Source organism: Mus caroli, chromosome 7 (assembly GCF_900094665.2).
Source record: "Mus caroli chromosome 7, CAROLI_EIJ_v1.1, whole genome shotgun sequence".
NCBI classification, from domain to species: Eukaryota; Metazoa; Chordata; class Mammalia; order Rodentia; family Muridae; genus Mus; species Mus caroli.
In genome coordinates this window covers 16,741,096-16,764,504 of record NC_034576.1, presented here as the reverse complement: position 1 = coordinate 16,764,504, position 23,409 = coordinate 16,741,096, and the positions used below count along the sequence as shown (strand labels likewise).

General features: G+C 40.0%; 1 protein-coding gene across 1 annotated transcript in view; it reads right to left on the bottom strand.

Annotated features, from left to right (window-relative positions):
• Positions 1 to 2,508: 2,508 nt before the first annotated feature.
• LOC110298737 (carcinoembryonic antigen-related cell adhesion molecule 5) overlaps positions 2,509 to 23,409 on the bottom strand; it is a 38,429-nt gene continuing 17,528 nt past the window's right edge. The window contains exons 3-9 of the mRNA XM_021168152.1: positions 17,807 to 18,166; positions 16,150 to 16,500; positions 12,779 to 13,138; positions 11,168 to 11,518; positions 5,710 to 6,069; positions 4,027 to 4,380; positions 2,509 to 3,007 (exon numbers count right to left, since the gene is read on the bottom strand). Of these exons, the coding sequence (XP_021023811.1) occupies positions 2,724 to 3,007; positions 4,027 to 4,380; positions 5,710 to 6,069; positions 11,168 to 11,518; positions 12,779 to 13,138; positions 16,150 to 16,500; positions 17,807 to 18,166 (2,420 nt within the window). The 3' untranslated portion in view covers positions 2,509 to 2,723. The remainder of the gene's footprint in view (positions 3,008 to 4,026; positions 4,381 to 5,709; positions 6,070 to 11,167; positions 11,519 to 12,778; positions 13,139 to 16,149; positions 16,501 to 17,806; positions 18,167 to 23,409) is intronic.

The following is a 23,409-nucleotide window of genomic DNA, read 5'->3' as shown; positions in this document are numbered from 1 at the left end:
ATATACATGGAGGGATCCTTGACTCTGGCTACATATGTAGCAGAGGATTGCCTCAACTGGCATCAATGGGAGGGGAGCCCCTTGGTCCTGTGGAGGCTTCATGCTAGAGGGGTGAGGTAGGAGTGGGTGTGTGGGTGGAGGAGCACGATCATAGAGGCAAAGGGGGATGGGATGGTGAGTTTGTGGATGGGAAACCTTGAAGTTAGACAACATTTGAAATGTAAATAAATAAAATAACCAATAGAAAAAAAGAGAGAGATAATATTGTAGATAGACATTTTGGAGAGTATGGATGAGGCTCCCGTTTGATGAGGCAAGAATAGTGAGCTGGGAAGATAGATGCTACATAGGAAATGTCAAGAGTTTGTTCTTTATGATGTTTTCAATGAGAAATGTCCCTCATAGTTTCAGGCTTATGAATAGATGGTCTTGAGCTGTTTGGTTAGATTTAGAGGCACAACCTCTGTAGTCATATCATCCTTGGGGAAAGTTTTGAGACTAGAAAGCCCCAAACCACTTCCTCTTCTTTCTCTTTGTGTTTATAGTTCAATATGTCAGTTCTCAGTTTCTTGCTCCTGCCACAATACTGACATCTTGATGTCATACTTCACTACCATGAAGGACCATAAACCCAAATAAATTGTTTTCTCTATAAGTTGTGTTATTTGTGGTGTTTTATTACAGCAACAAAAAAGGAACTAAAAGTTGCCTATTTGAAAATTAGAAGGGGTAGTTTCCCAGTCTTTAGGGGGCCACAGTAGTTCTGAGAGCCATGTAGGCCTCCATTACTCCATTAATTACTAACTATTTGAGGTTAGAAGTGGAGTGAATGAGTAAGGTACCTGTGTACCAAGGCCAATGCCAACATAGCATATGTTGTGAAAACTTCCAAGTAAACTCAAATGTGTTAACTGAGCCTGAGTCTAAGATGCCATTTTTCTTCATCACAGGTAGTAACCCTGAGATACTTCAGACAGGAGAAGTCCCTCCATGCCATTTTTGGCTCCTGGATGTATCTGACTAGATATTCTGGGGATTGCACAGGAAAACATGGCCAACCTGTATGTTTATATACATAGTTCTATGTTGTAAAACCAAAAGGAACTAAGTAGTATGTCTCTGGACATTACAAAGTACAAGTTACTCATATGTAACACTCAGATTGACTGTGTGAAATTGTTTTGCCCTCACAAGGATCCATATTCTACACTAAAAGGATGCTGTGTAAACTCTCATAACATTTATTAAGGAAGATTCCTGTTGCTTTCACACAACTTCAGTCTGACACTTTCTGAGAGTATCTAACCACTTATCCATCATAGAGTAGGTTATATCCTGAGTCTTGGCTTGATGATTTAATGTCACAAATCCTCACCCACCTCAGAACTGGATATATTGCTGTGGTTGTGTGTAACAGTGCTGTGAAGACAACACAAAGGGTGTTTCCCTGTGTTGACTTTTTGATTTTTGCAAGTGACTTTCCACTAGTGTTGGCATCTTACCCCCATGTTGACCAGACTTCAAATGAATGAATAGGAAGTTGAATCTCTGGCAGAAGCAGGGGTATCTGAGTACTCAGAGATGGTGTGGCTTCCTGTGCTATGAAAAAAATAAATAAACCAAGCCTTTCTGACATGTGAGTGGAGCTACAGAGCTTGATGGTAGACATAACAAGAATGGCCAGGCAGCCCAAAGTTCTGTGTTTCTCTAGATATACTGGCCTCTTCTGCTCAGCATGGGCCAGTTCCCACCAAGTCTTTGCTGTCTAAGGCCTACAAAGAGGTGGTGATGAGAGTTCCAATTGTGCTTCTCCAGAAAAACTCATAGATGGTCCTCAGAATTCAGTGTATGAACAGAAATAGAAAACCAGGGAACCATGACTTTCAGCTCAATGGTATAGTTTAACCACAAATTGAGCTATTGTGCTTAGATGGTTCATGATCATTCACTGGATACCTAAGGAAGAAGCATGACTCTAAGAATGAAGTAGCAATGTGAATGGTGCAGACAGGCTTTGCAATATATATATTATATGATATGTGGAATATGAGATGGTATATGATTAATATGTGATACAGAATGTGTAATATATGGTATGATATAATATATAATACATAATATGTAACATAATCCCATACATCTCAAAATACATATAAACCTGAAAACTATAATTATAAGATTTGACAGTGAAAGTCAGTCTCAAGATAAAATCAGTGAGTGGAGCATTGCACCAAGGATTTTAAATCTGGACATCAAAAACATTGTAGGTTAAAACTGTTTAGAAACCACCAATGTGCACAGTGAACTGTTGGAAGTGCCTTCTGGTAGAATGGGTGTTAGATGAAACTATATGAGGGGATGTTGGCTCCATGCAATGACTGCACTATTTAAAAGGGGACTCAGAACACTTGGAAACTTGAGCCTGCTAAAATTAGTCTTCAAGGATTCTAAAGAAAAAAACTATATATTTGATCCACAACCTAAGCTCTTAAACTCAATTGTGTTTACTATATTGATGTCTTTATTTTGCTTTGGAAAACAGGTTTCACATTAAATCATGGCCTGTCCTTCCACACATGATTATGTCAGGACTACAGGTATGAGTAACAATGAATGCAGTACATGAGTGGTAACTGACAACTTTTACCACTTAACTCATCTCCATTTTGCACCCCATCAATAAGGAAATGACACCACTCCACTGTAGGATGAGAGGAGAGAGGTCACTCTTCTATCACAGCCAGACGAACTGGGAGACTGGACTTTGAACTGACTGGGTTGGAGACCTCACATTGATACTTTCCAGCATCCTCCCTCCGGACGGGATCTATGCTGAGTTGGCACTTTGATGGGGAAAGTGTCATTCTCTCTGTGAGATGCAGACTCTGCTTATTGAAGAGCCAATGGATGGAGACACCAGGGTCAGCTGAGAAGCAAGTGAAGACTACTGAGCTCTGTACTCTGACTGTGGTGTCAGTCACTCGCACAAAAGGCCATGAAACAGGGTCTGTAAAGAAACAGAGGAGGGGACAAAATGACAGTAGTCCTTCAGAGAGCTCAGTGATTCACTCTATAGTTCACACTCAATAAAGCTTCCAGGGGGAGAAATTGGAGCTGTTACTATAGACATATCTTATGTTTTGGATTTATTATCCATGGGCTGTGTAACCCTAATTCACCTAGTTAGGTATTGTGAGATTATTGTGCCTTGGTTTCTCTATAACATGGCAGTTGGTGCAATGATCATTGCTGTGTCTATGAGTTAAGCTTAGTTATGATCAATCTCAAGATCTTGGGATGAGGTAGCTGCTCAAACTCTAAGTATATACCTGGAGAAGAGTATTCCCTATGGTGTACCCCTGAGGACAAGTAGTAGGGTGGAATATCCCTCTCCATTGCTTCTCCCGCTGGGGACACTGACCTTCCTGTGAAGTCTCAGAAACCCAAAACAATAATTGATTAATGCTCCAAAAATATGTGCAATGTGATTCAGAAGAAGGTGATGGCCCCAATGACCTACAAAACTTCAGCTTCCATGGCAGTCTATAACTGGTTCGATAGTCTATGGAAATTGTGAGTTCACTATAAGTGTGTTCTCTGCAAGCTCTAATGTAAAATCAAAACAAAACATTGTCAAAAATGTTCCCAGTGGCACATGGAGATGAAGCATGAACAGAGTTTTGACCAAGAGGATCCTGGTGAGCTTTGTGAGGAGTCAATGTCTTCCTCAACTAGGTCTCTCTTGGAACCAGGTGTACGGAGAGAACCCCAAGAGTTTGTGCTGGTTCTGATGTACTAGTACTTTTATTCAGCATATATTCTCCTCTCTGCAAGAAGTTACTGGTGAGGGATTCTAGTCTACTGCAGTTTGTCTAAGGAATGCATTTCCTGCAGTAAGTGCCCAAACCCCAGTGTGGGGGGGAAATGGAATAGGAGAGTAAATAGGTCTGGCTCTTTCCAGACAGTACAGCATATAAAGCAGGAGAAGCCATACAAAACAGCTGGAGGGCAGTGAGAGTTACTTACTATTTACATGGACTTGCACGTGTGCTCTCTCAAGTTTGAAGTCCTTATGTAAAATTTCTAACATATACAATCCTGCATCATGCTCAGTGACATTCTGAATCAGCAGGGATCCATTAGTGTACACCATCTCTCTTCCACTGTGTGCAAGCCCCCAGATAGTGGATTCCATGGCTCTGCTATATTCTGCAATTTTAAAAATATCTGTTCTATACACCGATTTGTACCAGAAAAATGTCTGAACGTCTTCTGGCACATTACAAACAACGAGAAGAACACTTTTCCCTACAGCAATATTCCGAGGCACTGGTACAATTTTGAGTTCATCAGAGGTGAGAAGGTTACAGCAAGTAGAAGCTACAAGAAAAGAGAAAAGTTATCAATTCAGGAACATATGGTTGGAGAATAAATTAGTGAGCTTTGTCTGGAGCAGATGAACTGATCCCTCAGTCTAAACATGGAGGCATAGGTGTGTCTCTACTATCTGATGGAGGTGAGCAATATAACATCAATTCTCTCAGGGGTGCTGAATTTATCATTTCCTCTACAAGGATTCTCTCTCTCTCTCTCTCTCTCTCTCTCTCTCTCTCTCTCTCTCCTTCCCTCCCCTTCCCCCTCTCCCTCTCCCTCTCCCTCTCCCTATTCCTCTCCCTCTTCTTCTACCTCCCTCCACCTCCCTCTCTCTCTCTCCACTCTTCTCTCTCTCTCTAATTTTTTTCCATGGCTGCCCCTTCACTCCCCTCAGTCAGACACTGAGCACACTCATACCCACTGAAATTTGTGATGAGGTCTCCCCTGAACACTTTGTAACTTTTATTCCAATCTACTTTATAACTACAGCCAGCCACTAAATTTCTCTAATACACATGCTTGCTATTCTGCCCTGCAGCCCATGAAACGGGGGCTGAATGAGGGTAAGAAGTTTGATTTTCTTGGCAGGCTCAGGTATTAGAAAATTTTGAAAGACTAGAATGGCTGACAGTATGTCAAGGTCAAGCAAACTAGACTATTTTGGAAAATGGAAACCATAGTTTAATATGCCACAACAGGATTGGCCTCTGGGAAAGCCAGCAATATATAATGTATAATAGGATATTGATAGTGCAGGGTCCAGACCACTGCAAGACAATCCACCCCTACGCTATCAGTTCTGGAGGATAGAAGGAAACATAGCACCCTGAACAAGCCATAAGGACTAAGCCAGTAAGCATCACAATTCCTTTTATCTGCATGAGATTGTAGATTATAATTACAGACCTCTGATGTTTGGACCTAATAAGTACCCAATTTTGACATGATTGGCCTAAAACCCTGGTTCCCTCTAAGCACTGAGAAAAGTGAGGGCAATACCATGGCAAAGGGTCCTCAGGGTCACCTGTGGTTAATCCTGGGTCAGATTACTGTGGTCAGGGCTTCCTGATACTCACTTCACTGTCAGAATGTAATGGTCTCCTCCTATACATGGCTACAACTCTGATTCTTGGCAGACTCTGACATCTTAAGCTGCATTGCTTTCCACCAGTGAGAGTCACACAAAAGTCTGGCTCCACCCTGTGTTACCTACACTAAGGGTTCAAACCCCAACATTGAGACACAATGCAGTGGGGAAGGAGACACAATACAGTCATGACAATCCTGTGAGTCTGAACTCCACCCAGCAATGAACAATCACAGAGAACCACTTACTGTCCAGCTGGAGTTGCACATGTGCTATTTCATATTTCAGATCTGTACTCATAGTTCGTAGAGTATAGAATCCAGTATCATTATGCATGACCCTCTGGAGCAGCAGGGATCCATTGCTGTACACTGTTTCTCGGCCACTGTGTGCAGGCCCTGGCAAGCTTGAACTTGTGGCTATTATGTGTTGGATGAGCTCAGATTTCTTCTCGGCAATCACACCTTTGTACCAGAAAAGGGATTGAAGATTTTTTGGGAGATTGTGAACCAGTAGAAGAACACTTTCCCCTCCAACAATGCTCGGTGGCACTGATTCTATACTGAGCCTTGCAGTGGAGACAGAGTCCTTGGAGTTTGAAACAAAGCCTAAAGGCAAAGAGAGAGAATCATGTTTATTGTGACCATTGTGTACTTTCCTTAATTTTTTATTATTTAAATGCATTTTATACATCAACCTTAGTAATAATATCGAGTATTTTGAGAATCAAATAATACATAGACATTTTGTTCAACTTTTATATTCATATCCTTTCATACCCAAAAATATCATTAATGAACATTTAATACTATCCATAAATGAGGATCCTATATCTAATGTTGAATACTAAGTTATTTCAAAACATACAAAATATTTTTGGGGAATTAAGCATAGTAAAAGACCATAAAAATATTAAAAATTAATTATTAAGAAATAGATTTTTTAAATCCTTATATAATACCACCTGACATAGTGAGAGAGTATTTAAAGTGCATTATATATCTGTGTATATTGTCTAACTATATGTTTACTTTAAAAAGTTTATCAGTGTTTCTAGAACATTTCATCCTAAAGCAAAAGAATATACCTTCTTCTCAGCACCTCATGATACCTTCTCCAAAATTGCACTAAACAGGCCTCAACAGATACAAGATTAAAATTATTCCATGCACCCTATCAGATCACGACAGACTAAGGCTGGTCTCAAACACCAAAAACACAATGGAAAGCACACATACACATAGAAACTGAAGAACATTCTACTCAATGATAACTTGATCAAGGAAGAAATAAAGAAAAAATTAAAGACTTTTTAGAGTTTAATGCAATGAAGACACATCAGACAAAAATTTATGGGACATGATGGAAGCAGTGATAAGAAGAAAATACATAGCTCTAAGTGCCTCCAAAAAGAAACTGAAGAGAGCTTACACTAGCAGCTTGACAGCACGCCTGAAACATCTAGAACAAAAAGAAGCAAATATACCCAAGAGGAGTAGATGGCTAGAATTAATCAAACTCAGGACTGAAATCAACCAATTAGAAACAAAACGAACTATACAAAGAATCAACAAAACCAGGAACTGATTCTTTGAGAAAATCAACAAGGTAGATAAAACCCTAGCCAGACAAACCAGAGGGCATAGAGACAGTATCAAAATTAATAAAATCAGAAATGAAAAGTGAGACATAATGAAATATATCTAAAAATAATTATTCTGTTTGGTGAATATTAACAGTTAAAAATATTAAAATCATGTTTGACAAAAATCGTGGAAATATTATTGATAATTTTTCTCACTGTGCTTGAAATTAACATTTTCTTAATGTTTAACATCAAAGAATTTTTGCAATGTTGAAATTTTTATTAGGTATTTACATTATTCACATTTCGAATGTTGTTCCCTTTCCTGGTTTTACCTCCAAAAACTCCCTATCCCCACCTCCTTCCCCTACTCACCAACCTACCCACAGATGCTTCCTGGCCCTGACATTCTCCTACACTGGGGGATCAAGCCTTCACAGGAGCAAGGATCTCTCCTCCCATTGATGACCAACTAAGCCACCCTCTGCTGCACAGGCAGCTGGAGCCATGAGTCCCAACATGTTTACTCTTTGATTGGTGATTTTGTCCCTTGGAGCTCTGGGTTTACTGGTTAGTTCATATTGTTGTTATTCCTATGGGGCTGCCAAAAACTTCGGCTCCTTGGGTACTTTCTCTTGCTCCTTCATTGGGGAGCCTGTGCTCAGTCCAATAGTAGGCTGAGAGGATCCACCTCTGCATTTGTCAGGCACTGGTGGAGCCTCTCCAGAGACAGCAATAACAGGCTTCTGTAAGTAAGCACTTGTTGAAATCCACAAAAGTGCCTGTGTTTGGTGATTGTATATGGGATAGATCCCCAAGTGGGGCAGTCTCTGGATGGTCATTCCTTCAGTCTCTGATCCACACCTTGTCTCTGTAACTCCTTCCATAGGTATTTTGTTTCCCCTTCTAAGAAGGACCAAAGTATCCACATTTTGGTCTTCCTTCTTCTTGAGTTTCATGTGGTCTGTGAATTATATCTTGGGTATTCTGAGCTTTTGGTATAATATCCACCTATCAGTGAGTGTATACCATGTGTGTTCTTTTGTTATTGGGTTACCTCACTCAGGATAATACTTTCTGGTCCATCCATTTGCCTAAGAATTTCATAAATTTATTGTTTTAATAGCTGAGTAGTACTCAATTGTGTAAATGTATCCATTCCTCTGTTGAGGGTCATATGGGTTCTTTCCAGCTCCTTGCTGTTATAAATAAGGCTGTGATGAACATAGGAGAGCATGTGTCCTATACTTAATGATAAAATAATTTCTCTCTAGTGTGTATTTTTAAAACGAGTCCTTGTGTCCTGAGGAGTGTTCATTGTGAAGCCTATCTGTGGAGGGAATATCTCCCTGTCTTACTTTGTGTCCCTCTACTTGTTATATTATCTGAATGGTGATTTATACTCGGATATCAACGTGGTTCTAGCTCATTGTCCTCAGATCCCTGATATCATTAAGCATAGACTTGTGTTGGGGTGATGCACCCCTAATCTTTGTCCCTACACACCCTGCATTTTTACCCCCCGACTCTTTGTTATTGTCTTTATTGTTGGTGTTGATGTTGTTGTTGCCCTCTTATATACTTATTGTGGTTCAAATAACCTAGCATCAGTTTCTACCTTTCTTTACTGGCCATTCTTCCAGTCAACATGGACTGTGACATTATAAGAATTGGAATTTGTCTTATAATTTTTAAGGAAATACAATCTAAAAAATAATCAGATAAGTCTGAATAATGAATGACTGAAAGAATGACTGAATGAAATTAAAGCATCCTTTCTGTTTCTCTCTGTATGCATATATATAAATGATTGATACATTATATATATATGTGTGTGTGTGTGTGTGTGTGTGTGTGTGTGTGTGTGTATAAATGTATATATATATATATATAATCACATATATACATGTATGATTCAAATGTTTGGGAATACAGAGCAAATTTTTCCAAAATGCTTTGATTTTTTACACTTATTTTCAAATTATATTTGTATATGAGTCCTGTGAAAGACTGTGTCTCAGTGTGTGTGGATGGATGCAGGACATAGCATCTAGGTAGAAAGCAGAGAACAGACTATGTTCATAAATACTCATGTCATCAGACAATGTAGCAAATAACTATATGCTTTAATACATATTACTGATCAACATGAGAGTAATTCTTGTTAAGGAAGGCATAGATGAAAATATTAGTCTCATAATATTCTTCTCTGAAATTAACTATACATAAGAAAATTCTCATGCCCATGCTTGAAATTTATGTTCATTAGAACTTCTTGATGGTGAGCTTCTGTCTGACACATTGTATTCTCTTCTACAATCCCAAGACTTCTCTCGGGACCTTTTGCCTATTAGGAGAAACTAGACAGCAGACTGAACTGCTAACTTTCTCCTGATCAACTGTGAGCCTAGCTCCTTACATATCCTGTGTCCTTTTCAGAGGACCAAAAAGGTGTCCTCCTTTTGTGAAAATTTAGCTCCACTACAGCTACTGAGCTCCTTTGTACTTTAGCTTTCTAAGTGGAGCCCCCTCCCAGGCAGGTGCATCTCCCAGAGTTCCATGAGCAGAGGATTGTTCTGTCTTCAAAACAGAGCTCCCAAACACACACACTTTCAGTATTGCCCAGTGTCTCTCTCCCTTCTCCCTTTATATTTTAGTTCTCAACCACACTGCTAAAACAAACAAACAAAACAACAACAACAAAACAACTTGATAAGTCTCCCTGTGTCCTAAGAGCACAGCAACTTATCTCAGGGCTGACATCTACTGTACCCTAGATTTGGTCTGGCACCACTAAAGAGTGGGATTCTGTGCATATTATGTGAAACACAAAGTCAACAGCAGCCACCGTCTACACACTGTTCTCAAAGTTCTATAAAGATGGAATTTTAATCTCAACCAGAAGTAAACATTGATGCCTGTGAGTATCAATGAGTCCCAACATGTGCTGGCCCAAATAGGACCAGCAGAGCGATACATGAGGAAAGGGTAGAACTCTTCTGAGTGGAGATACCAGGCTGCATTCTGACCAAAGACATAGGACCAGGAACAGATTTATGCAATTTCACATCTTGGGTTTGTGGGAGTGAATAAGCTGAGTCCTGGAAAATGGGGTGGACTCCATTGTCCCTTGAAGAGTTTCAAGATGATACTCCCAGTTCTGTTTGATGAGCTGTGTGAAGGGTCTTCCTGTGTGCTCCCTGGGCTTTCTGGGATGCCCTGAACTTCTCTCTAAGTGATGTCGCTCAGCTACCATATCTTTCCCAAAGGAAATGTATGAAAGAGATAAATGAACATGATGCACTCACAGTGTAGCATATATGGGAGCCAGCCATTAGGTCTATAAAGTCTGTGTCCTTGACTTTCTGATCTATAGGGAAAGAAGTAGAAGCCAGGCTAAAGGTAAGGTCCTGGTTCAGATAAATATAATTCTGAATATGGATTGTGTGTCACAATAGTGCACATATTGATAACTAGGGGAACTGCAGCTCATACCTGGAGAACTATCCAGATAAATATAGCCTGTTTCCATGTGCCTGCAGAAAAGAATTCCCTGAGCTAGACCTGAGAGGACAAACATTTCTTAGGCAGACTAATCTCCATTCCCATCTCTCTGGCAACCATGACTTTCCTATAAGCCCCATAAGCCCATCAAGACAGTTAGTTAATAGGCTGGAAACATGTCCAGCTATGCTATTCTTGCTCGGTAACTAGGAAGCATCCCATTATCTTCTCAAACAGGTGTTTTCATAGTCTCTGAGGATCTTTCTCAAGGACAAGTTCCTGGACAGAATCCCAAGGATGTAGGCAGGGGCTGATATCCTTGAGATGAATTACCCACCATGACTTTACCTGTATGGTGAAGTCAAAAGAAGCATTCTGATCAATTGCAGTTATTCTGTACCATGTGAGTCCAGCACTAAATGCCCAAGCCCCAACATGGAGATACAACAGAGAGGGAGTTTGTCTACTCAATGTGTATACAGAAGTAAGTGCAAAACCCCCAGTTTCAAGAAAAAAATGCAATGGAAAAATCAATAAGCCCAGCTCCTACTAAACAGTTCTGTGTATAAAGTAGGATAAGCATGTACAGCATCTGGAAGCCATCTAGAGTCACTTACTATTTACATGGAGTTGAACATAGGCTTTTTCAACTTTGAAGTCTTTTCTTAAAATTTCTAGCATGTAAAACCCTGCATCGTCCTCAGTGATATCAATCATCACCATGGATCCGTTGGTGAATATCACCTCTATTCCTCTGTATGCTGTCCCCACGGTGGCAGAATCCGTCAATCTGTAGTATTCTACAATTTTGGATGTATCTGACTTATATGCTGGTTTATACCAGGAAAATGCTCGAAAGTCTTCTGGAAAATTATGAACCAGAAAAAGAACACTTTTCCCTACAGCAACATTCTGAGGAAGTGATTCGATCTTGACTTGCAAAGGGTGATACCAAGTAGAAAGGGAAGCTAGACAAAAAAAAAAAGAAAAAGAAAAATTACCATTGTGAATATTAGGTTGTTGGAAAGGTGATGATCTTTGTCATGAGCAGATAGATTTATCACTTAGCCTAAAGATGCATGTGTGGGCATGTCTATCTGACCTGGTGAATGTCAGCAACTAGACTTACATTTTCTCAGGGATGCTAAGTGTGTAATTTCTCTGCAATGATTCATTCATTCTCTCTCTCTCTCTCTCTCTCTCTCTCTCTCTCTCTCTCTCTCTCTCTCTCTCTCTCTCATTTTTTCCATGTCTGGTTCCTCACTGCCCTCAGTTAGATACTTGGCACTCTCATGCCCACTGAAGTTTTATATAATGTCTCCTATGAATTCTGTGACTTTTGTTCCAATTAGCTTTATAGCTACAGCTGACCACTAACTCCACTTGATGGATATGCTTGCTGCTCTGCCCTGCATCTCTCTGAACTGGGGCTTATTGATAGCAAGGAGAAGTCTGATCTTATTCTCACACAAAGGTATTAGAAAAGCTTTAGATAATAAAATGCTTGGCTTCAAGTGATCTTGAAACATGCTAGAGTCCTTTGGAAAATGGAAGCCTCAGTTTAATATGCCACTACAAGATTGACATGTAGTATATAGTGTTCAATGGGATGTTGATATTTCAGGGTCCAGACAACTCCAGAAAAATCCACCCCTGGGTGGATGATAAAGGAGAACAGAGCACACTTAAAAAGCTATAGGGGGCAAGCCAGTATGCAGCACTCCTCATTTTATCTGCATGAGACTGTAGATTATATTTACAGATCTCTGACACTTGGAGCTAATAAATATCCCATTTTGACATGATTGGCCTTAGACCATGGTTCCCTCTAAGCACTGAGAAAAGTTGGGTAATGTCATAGTAAATGATCCCCAGGATCACCTGTACTCAAACCTGGGTCTGATGACTGTTATCAGGGCTGCATGGTACTTACTTCCCGGTGAGAATGCAATGGTTTCCTCATATACATTGCTACAACCTTCATACGTGGCAGGCCGTGACATCTTAAGCTGAGTTGCTTTCCATCAGTGATTTCTTTAGTATTGGGGAAAGTCAGACAATTAAGTCTGATCTATGGCTGTTTGGCTCTACCCTAAGTGTCATACACTAAGTGCTCAAACCCCAACATGGAGACACAGTGCACTTTGGGAAGGAGACACAGAACAGGCATGACAATCCTATCAGTATAAGCCTCACCCATCAATGAACAATCACAGAGAACCACTTACTGTCCAGCTGGAGTTGAACATGTGCTACTTCATATTTCAGATCTGTATCCATAGTTCGTAGAGTATAGAATCCAGTATCATTATGCATGACCCTCTGGAGCAGCAGGGATCCATTGCTGTACACTGTTTCTCGACCACTGTGTGCAGGCCCTGGCAAGCTTGAACTTGTGGCTATTATGTGTTGGATGAGCTCAGATTTCTTCTCAGCAATCATCCCTTTGTACCAGAAAAGGGATTGAAGATTTTTTGGGAGATTGTGAACCAGTAGAAGAACACTTCCCCCTTCAACAATGCTCGGTGGCACTGATTCTATGCTGAGCCTTGCAGTGGAGACAGAGTCCTTGGAGTTTGAAACAAAGCCTAAAGGCAAAAAGAGAGAATCATATTAATTGTGACAATTGTGTACTTTTAAGATGAGGCCCTGTGCCCTGAGGAGTGCTCATTGTAAAGCCTGTGGAGGAAGTGTCTCCCTGTCCTACTTTGTGTCCCTCTACTTGAAATATTCTCTGCATGGTACTCTCTACTTGGTTCTGGCTCACTGTCCTGAGATTTCTGATATCATTTAGCATAGACTGGTGTTGGGGTGATGCACCCCTAATCTTTATCGCTACACATCCTACATCTTAATTCTCTGACCCTTTGTTATTGTTTTTACTGTTGTTGTTATTGTTGTTGTACTCTTCTGTACTTCCTGTGGTTCCAATCACGTAACTTCAGTTTCTTCCTTTTTTTTCTTTTTTTTCCTGGCCATTCGTCCAATCAACTGTGTCTGGGACATTATTAGAATTGGGATTTATTTTATATTTTTAAGGAACTACATCCTATAAAAATAATCACATACATCTGGATAATGAATGTCTGTATTAATGAACGGATAAACTTGTAGTATCCATTAGGACTCTAATGGCTTGGATTTTTACAATTATATATAAATTAGTAAGTGCTGTGCAAGGCTGTGTCTCAGTGTTTGTGAAAGGATGCATGACATATCACCAATTTGGAGGTCAGGGGACACACTGTGTTAATCACTTCTCAGGTCATCAGACAATGAAGCAAATGCCTAAATCTATTAATCCATGGCACCGATTAACACCAGGGTAATTTTTTTATTATGGAGGGAATAGCTGAGAACATTAGCCTTGATAATATTCTTGTCATGGTAATTCATGTTACATAAGAAAAATCTCATGCCCATCCTTAAAATTTATGTTCCCATGAGCTTCCTGGTGATGAGATTCTGTCTGACTCTTTGTATTCTCTTATAAAACCTCATGACTTCTCTCAGGTCCTTATGCCCATTAAGAGAATCTAGACAGCAGACAAAACTACTATCATTCTCCTGATCAACCCTGAGCAGAGCTCCTTACAGATGGTGTGCCCTTTGCAGAGAGCTACAAGGATGTCCTCCTTCTGTGAAACTTCAGTTCTAGCCCAATTCCTCATCTCTGTTGTACTTTTCCTCCCACATGAGCAGCATCCCAGGAAGGGGCATTTCCCAGAGTTCCATGAGCTATGGATTGGTCTGTATTAAAAATACTGTTCTCCCCAGCTCCACATTTAGTACTTCCTAGTGTCCCTCTTCACCTTCTCTCTTTATATTTTAGTTCTCAAAACCACATGGCGATCAAAAGCTTAGAAACATTCCTGTGCCCTGAGAGGATAGCAACTTAACTCAGGGCTGATTTCTACTGTGTCCTGGTGTCTTATTCAGGGTTTCTATTCCTGCACAAACATCATGACCAAGAAGCAAGTTGTGGAGGAAAGTTATTCAGCTTACATTTCCATACTGCTGTTTATCACAAAAGGATGCAGAACTGGAACTAAAGCAGGTCAGAAAGCAGGAGCTGATGAAGAAGCCATGGAGGGATGTTCTTTACTGGCTTGCTCAGACTTCTGTCTTATAGAACCCAAGACTACCAGCCCAGAGATAGTCCCACCCACAAGGGGCCTTTCCCCATTGATCACTAATTTAAAAAATGCCTTAGAGCTGGATCTCGTGGAGGCATCTCCCCAACTAAAGCTCCTTTCTCTGTGTTAACTCCAGCCTGTGTAAAGTTGACACCCAAAACCAACCAGTACACCTGGATTTGGTCTGTCATCACCAAAGGGAGAGACTCTGTGCTTCATGAGTGAAGCACAAACCCAACTGCTGACCCAGTCTACCCACTGATCTCAAAGTTCTATACAGATGGAATATTTGTCTAAGCTAGAAATGGGAAGATATGCCTGTGAGTGCTCCAAATAGGATCAGCAGTATGATATGTGAGGAAAGGGGTAGAACTCTTCTGAGAGGAGCTACCAGGCTGCATTCTGAACCAAGACATAGGGCCAGGAACAGATTTATGCAATTTCATATCTTGGGTTTGTGGGAGTGAATAAGCTGAGTCCTGGAAAATGGGGTGGACTCCATTGTCCCTTGAAGAGTTTCAAGATGATGCTCCCAGTTCTGTTTGATGAGCTGTGTGAAGGGTCTTCCTGTGTGCTCCCTGGGCTTTCTGGGATGCCCTGAACTTCTTTCTAGGTGATGTCCCTTAGCTACCATATCGTTCCCGAAGGAAATGTATAAAAGAGATAAATGAACATGATGCACTCACAGTGTAGCATACATGGGAGCCAGCCATTAGGTCTAAAAAGTCTGTGTCCTTGACTTTCTGATCTATAGGGAAAGAAGTAGAAGCCAGGCTAAAGGTAAGGTCCTGGTTAAGATAAATACAATTCTGAATATGGATTGTGAGTCACAATAGTGCACATATTGGTAACTAGGGGAACTGCAGCTCATACCTGGAGAACTATCCAGATAAATATAGCCTGTTACCATGTGCCTGCAGAAAAGAATTCCCTGAGCTAGACCTGAGAGAACAAACATTTCTTAGGCAGACTAATCTCCATTCCCCTCTCCCTGGCAACCATGACTTTCCTATAAGCCCCATAAGCCCATCAAGACAGTTAGTTAATAGGCTGGAAACATGTCCAGCTATGCTATCCTTGCTCAGTAACTAGGAAGTATCCCATTATCTTCTCAAACAGGTGTTTTCATAGTCTCTGAGGATCTTTCTCAAGGACAAGTTCCTGGACAGAATCCCAAGGATGTAGGCAGGGGCTGATATCCTTGGGATGAATTACCCACCATGACTTTACCTGTATGGTGAAGTCAAAAGAAGCATTCTGATCAATTACAGTTATTCTGCACCATGTGAGTCCTACACTAAATGCCCAAGCTTCAACATGGAGATACAACAGAGAGGGAGTTTGTCTATGTGTATACTGAAGTAAGTACAAAAACCCCAGATACAAGAAAAAATGCAATGGGAAAGTCAATATATCTAGCCCCTTCTAGACAGTTCAGTGTATAAAGTAGAAGAGTCACTTACTATTTACATGGAGTTCAATGTAGGCTTTTTCAATCTTTAAGTCTTCTCTTAAAATTTCTAGCATGAAATATCCTGCATCATCCTCAGTGACATCAATTATCAGCATGGATCCGTTGTTGTATATAAACTCTCTTGAACTGTATGCACTCCCCAAAATGGTGGCATCCATGGCTCTCTTGTATTCTGCAATTTTGTATGTATCTCTTCTATATGCTGATTTGTACCAGAAAAATGCTTGAAAGTCTTCAGGCAAATTACGAACTAGGAGAAGAACACTTTTCCCTACAGCAACATTCTGAGGAAGTGATTCGATCTTGACTTGCAAAGGGGGATAGCAAGTCAAAAGGTAGGCTAGACAAAAAAGAGAAAGAAAAATTATCTCTGTGAATATTGAGTTGTGGGGAAAGTGATAATCTTTGTCATGGGCAAGTAGATTTATCACTCAGCCTAAAGTTGTAGGTATGGGTATGCCTATCCTACTTGGTGAATGTCAACAACTTGACTTCTATTCTCTCAGGGACACTGAGTGTATCATTTCTCTTCTAGGATCTCTCTCTCTCTCTCTCTCTCTCTCTCTCTCATATATATATATATATATATATATATATATATATATATATATATATATATGTGTGTGTGTGTGTGTGTGTGTGTGTGTGTGTATACACATTCTATTATTTTTTCCAAGCCTGGCTCCTCACTGCCCTCAGTTAGATACTGAGCACTCTCATGCCCACTGAAGTTTGATATGATGTTTCCCCTTAACTCTTTGTGACTTTGGTTCCAATTTCCTTTATTGCTACAGACAACCACTACTCCAGCTGATAGGTGTGCTGCTTGTCTGCACTGAAGTCCACAGGATTGGGGCAAATGAGGGCAAGGAGAAGTCTGAACTTTGCAGGCTCAGGTATTAGAAAAGTTTCAGGTAGTAGAATGGCTGGCTTTAAGTGATCTTGACACAAGCTAGAGTCTTTTGGAAAATGGAAGCCTCAGTTTAATATGCCACTACAAGATTCACCTGTAGTATATAATGTTCAATTGGATATTGATATTGCAGGGACCAGACTACTGCAGGAAAATCCACCCCTGGGTGGATGGTAAAAGAGAACAGAGCACACTGAGCAAGCCATAAGGGGCAAGCCAGTATGCTGCACTCCTCATTTTATCTGCATGAGATTGTAGATTATATTTACAGACCTCTGACACTTGGAGCTAATAAATATCCCATTTTGACATGATTGGCCTTAGATCATGGTTCCCCTATAAGCACTGTGAAAAGTAAGGAAAATGTCATAGCAAATAATCCTGAGGGTCACCTGTGTTTAAGCCTGGGTCTGATGACTTTTACCAGGGCTTCCGAGGACTCACTTCCCTGTGAGAATGCAATGGTTTCCTCCTATACATGGTTAAAATTCGTGGGAGACTCTGACTTCTTACACTGAGTTGTTTTCCATCGATGACTTGCTTGGTACAGGGGAGAGTCACACAACAATGTCTGGACTATGGTGGCTTGGCTCCACTGTGTGTGTTCTGCACTAAGTGCTTAAAACACATCCTGGGTACACAGTGCAGTAGGAGAAGGAGAAACAGTACAGGCATGACAACCCTGTGTGTCTAAGCCCCACCCTGCATTAAACATTCACAGAGAACCACTTACTGTCCATGAACAGTTGCACATGTGCTACTTCATCTTTCAGATCTGTACTCATAGTTCGTAGAGTATAGAATCCAGTATCATTCTGCATAACTTCATGTAGCAGCAAGGATCCATTGCTGTATACTGTCTCACGACCAGTGTGTGCAGGCCCTGGAACACTTGAATTTGTGGCTTTTATGTATCTGGCAACCTCAAATTTCTTCACTGCAATAACTCCTTTGTACCAGAAAAGGGATAGAAGATTTTGGGGGAGATTTTTAACCAGTAGAAGAACACTTCCCCCTTCAGAAAAGCCCGGTGGCACTGATTCAATGGTGAGCTTGGCATGGGGAGAAGGGTGCTCACATGTCCAAAGAGATGCTAGAAACAAAAAGAGAGATCCATATAATTTACAGTGCTTTTTTGGTAATATGAAGTCCTGTATCCTGCCCAGGTATGTTCATTGTTAAGCTTAACTGTGTGGGTTAGTGTCTCTCTGTCCTACTTTGTGTTCCTGCACTTCTATTTTCCTCTGCATGGTACTCTCTACTCAGATGTCAGCATGGCTCTGACTCACTGCCCTTGATTTACCTGTTAACATTCAGTGTAGATTGGTATTGGGTTGATGTCTCTCATAACTTTTTTCCTACACACCCTGTAGCTTAACTCTCTGACTCTTTGTTGTTATTTTTCTCTTCCTCTTGTGGTTCCAGTCAATACCATATTTAAACTTCAAGCTTTTTTTTAACCTGCCATTCTTCTTGTCAACTAGGGCAGTGGCATCATGATAACTGTGATTTGTCTTATCATTTTTAAGAAAATGTATCTTGAAAAACAATCAGATACCCATGGATGAATCTATTTTGTTATAGTACTCTGCATGCCCTTAGATTTATTTGAAATATTAGTAAATTTAGGCATACCATGCTAAATTTCTTTACTTTTTTAAACTTTTTACACTTATTTACAAATTACATTGTGTGAGTTCATGTGCATGAGTATGTCACACTGTGTATAGGTAGGTGCAGGACATAGTGCAGGACATAGTTAGGTTGGAAGACACTTTGAGTTCATTGGCTCTCACATTATCAGACCATTATGCAAATGCCTATGTCCATTGAATTATGTCACTGATCAACACTTGCTTGATTTTTTTTTTTGTCTACTAAATCATAGCTTAGAACACCAGCTTCTAAAAGACTTTAATAGTGGTTAATTTTATGTAAGAAAACTCTCACATCTATCCTTACCATCTCTTTTTCATTGTGTACTTCCTAAGGCTGAGCCTCTGTCTAGTTCTGTGAATTCTGTTCTAAAAACACTGAGATTCCTCTCATTGTTGTCCTACTTAGGAGAATCCAGAAAGTAGAGTGATTTATTCTCATGATCTTCCTCACCTATTAGAGTGAGCTCCTGACAATTGATGCACTGTGGTAGAATTTTGATTACACTGTGAACCCTGAGATTTTGTTATTTACTGGGAAAAAAAACTGTTTCTAGTTGTGCTGTTCAGCCTCACCTTTAGTCCAAGAGCTTTAAGAGTCAGGACAAGCAACCAGTTGACAGGAAGTAAACATAAAAACTAGATTAAGAGGGAGTGAGGAGGATGGATATAGATACAGGAATAGGGGAGGCATATTCAATTTGAAATGGTTTTGTGAAGGCATAGAGAATGAGAACTCTCTATTGGGGGAATGTCAACTGAGGATGAAGATCAGCTAGGTGTTTTCTCTGCTTCTCTTATTTAGCAGGCTCTCACACAGGCATCTGGCTCTTGAGACTTTTTTGGTAAAATTGAGATTTTTTTCTTTCAAAAAACACCATTTGGCACACACAACTGGCACAAGCACCAGGACAGAGAAATCATGCCAGATGCACACAACCTGAGAAGCCATCAGATTTTGTAAATCATCTGAAAAGTTGTCAAGGAGAGAGTTAAGGATTGAGAATACCAAAAAAACAAGGAGCTAGGACCCTATACATAGTGCTGCCTTAGATGACTTGAAAATAGAAGTAGTTAATAGAACTATAATTGTGATTGACATAATGGCAATTACAATTACTATTGGTCAGTTAATTCATATTTTATCCTCTATAGTCATAGATTTATAAGTGAAAAATAAGAAAAATACTCAGACAGAGTACTTTAGACAAGAATATACCAAACCACCACATGATGAGACTGAAGAGGGGGCCCAAAGTCATTAGAAAACCAACCTTATTTAATCCAGTTACTATACATTAACTACCAGCAGACAATACACAACCCCATGGTTAGGAAAAAAATAAATGGAATCCTATAAACATATGACATATGAGGAGATTCAAGTTTATGATCATATTATATGGTATACATTCACCCTATGTGAAGCAGACATTAAATTCATGGGCAACTCAGAATATAATTATCCCCCAAGACTGGAAACACTTGGTAACAACAATATTAGATGCTGGTCCTCAATTACAAAGGTGAACATATTGGAAAGAGGAAGCAAAGGACATGTAATAATGAAATAGTGCTAGAGGTATTAATACTTCTCAAGTTCAGTTGCCAGGTGAGGGTCAATATGCAAACTTACAAAGCCAGCTTACATCTGATGATCACACTTTGGTTCTATGTCAATTAGTAGCTTTAAATTCTTGGGACAAGGTTGAAGAATAAGGATTGAGGTGAGAGTCATTTACTAAATTTATACAAAGCCCAAAATAAATTTTCACTGATTTTTAACAAAGATTGACCTCAGTTTTTTATTATATAAAAAGTCAGACAAATGTTAATCAAACCTTGGCAATTGAAATTTCTAATTTAGAATGCAAATGGGTTATTACAACTTTAAAGGTAAGATCAACACCAATAGATAGATGGATTAGAAATATGGCTGATACCCACTCTCACATTTATGAAAATACTCTAATGGGAGAAGGAATTTATAAAAGTTTTAAGAAAAATCAAAATTCCAGATGATTTAATTGTGGTAAGCAAGGTCATTAGAAAAAAAAAAAGAATTATATGCAAGATGTTTTTAGAAACAAGGTTTTTTTCTAAAGAAAATCTTAAAGAAGTTACCACACTTCTAGGCTAGTCAGAAGGTGTGGAAAATGCATTGAACTAAATGAGTGCAGATTAACAGGGAATAGAAAGGTGACTCTTTGCCCTCCAAGAACACCCTAAGTGGCCTCCTGCACACCCCAATATTCAATTCAATTAAATCCTTCCCTGACAGGATCAGAGAAACTCAGTCACAGAGCAATTAAATGATTTAATGGGTCTTGTTAAAGACAACATTGCTCTGGGTGTAATCAAGAATGGAACAATTTCAATAAATAAAACAAAAAATTCAGGAGAGATCAGAAAATAAGTATTTTTGGAAAACTTCTGTAAATGTTATCAGAGTCAGAAGCTAAAAATACAAATAAAAGGATTTAAAATAGAAGGCTAGTAGACACAGAAGCTAATGTAACATCAATATCAGCAAAATCTAGGCATCAAAATTGACCTTTTCAGGAGGTAAATATTCAGCTCTTAGGGACTGGATCATCTCAGGTAAAGCAAAGTATGAGATGGCTTAAGTGCATAGGAACAGGAGGTCGAATAGGAAAATTAAAGCCATGTATGGCTAATAGTGCCATGAATTTATGGGGCCATGATTTGTCAGAGCAATAAAAAATGCAAAAATTAACAATCCTCCAATCTCAGAAACAAACTAAAAAATAAGGAATGTTTTCAATATTAAAAGGAATTATCGAGAACAGTCACAGATTGTCCAGGTTGTACATAAGCAGGACATGACAGATCTCAGTCTTTCAAAAGTACCAAATGTCCTAACTTTAAAATGTTTAACTGAAAAGCCTATATATGTGGAAGGAGGGAGGAAACTGGGTGGGTAGAAGGTGAAAATGAGAATAAGTAAGGGATCACATGGGGAAATGGTCATGAGAGGAGGCTGAGAGTGAGAATAGAAATCAATGCAGGCCATCTCTGGGTCTACCTGGAGACATGGAACAAGGGAGTTTCTGAGAAGCCTATGGGAATGACCTTAACTGAAATTCCTACATCAGGAGATATGGAGGCTGAAGTGGCCACTTCCAGTGGCCAAGTGGAACTCCCACCAGAGGGGGGATATCAACCCATCCAGAAAAACCTCCAATTTAAAATATTTCCTGCCTACAGATGTTCAGGAAAGGAACAACAGCTGTGGAGATACATCAGATAGAAAAATTGCTGATAAATAAGTCTGTATGTTTTAAAGATGCATTGACCTCAGAATAGAAGTGAAGATATATGTTATGTTGGGGAAATTGTTGCCACAAGAGAGGAAAAGCTGTGGATACCATCAAAATTGATAGATTAGATTTGAACAGGAGAGATAACCTGAAAAAGGAGAGGCAGTAGTTCATCAGACAACTTGATCATTCAGTCCAACCTGAATAATAAAGACTAAAAAAGTGCCTTTATTTTGATCAGGTAATTGATAACAATAATAATAATAATAATAATTTTAAATGATATTTTACCAAAGGGGAATGTGCCTTATTGGAATGGAATAAAATAGGTTTTATTAAACCAGATATATTAGTTTCATGTTAAAATATGAGGCTGCAGGTTGTAACATGACCCATGCCATCTTGAAAATCAGCTTTTAAGTTTTCTTCTTAAATAAAAAGGATATTTTTGTCGTTTTGTATTAAAACACAATTAACAGGTTTAAAATGTTTTAAGTAAATTCAAAGGCTATTAAAGTTCAAACTTGTTTTCTAAAGGTCTAAGAATTACGTCCAACCTGTGCATTCCACCAGGGCAGGTCATCAGCATGTCTGCCCCTCTAAAGATCCCACAGTCTGAAGGTCTCCCATGAGATCTGCTATAACCAAGGCAACAGGTAAGGGACCCTCCCAAATAACTGCAGCAGCTGGGACCACAGAGGAGCCCAGCAAACTAGGGACCCATCCTCTCTGCTCAAACCTTACTTCCCTCCCATCCTGTGCCTTCCAGTAGAACAGATCATCAGCATGATCAGCATGTCTGCCCCTCTGAAGACCCCACAGTCTGAAGGCCTCCAAGTAGATCTGCTGCTCCCAAGGTAACAGGTAAGGGATCCTCCAATTAACCACAGCTGGGACCATCAAGGAGCCCAGTGGGCATAGGACCCTCTGTTTGGAACTAAAAAGGGGGCCCAGGAGAAGAGGGGGAAGGGGAGAACCATACCCCGCCAGAGTTTCACCTATTCTCTGGTTAGTCAGGCATGGGAGGGCTATCATACCCTTTCCACTCATCCCCCAGTGGGCATCTAAGCCTCAGACCCACTCTTCTGGAGGTGGCCAAGGGGCAACCCTACCTGGGAACCCCAGAGTTACTTTGCTAAAGCCACCAGGGTTATAGGAGAGAGGGATGAGGAAAGAGAGGTTCCCAACACAGGCAAGAGTGAGCATAGCAGATCTTGACTGAAACAAAGACTGTCTATGGTTTTAGAGCTTTATTGTAGAAAGGCAGGGGGAAGGAGAGAAGGTAGAAAAGAGAGAGGAGGGAAATGCTAAGGAGAAAGAGAGAGAAGGAGGGATAGAAGAGAGGAGAAAGGAGATGAGAGGGGAGAGGAGAGGAGAGGAGAGGAGAGGAGAGGAGAGGA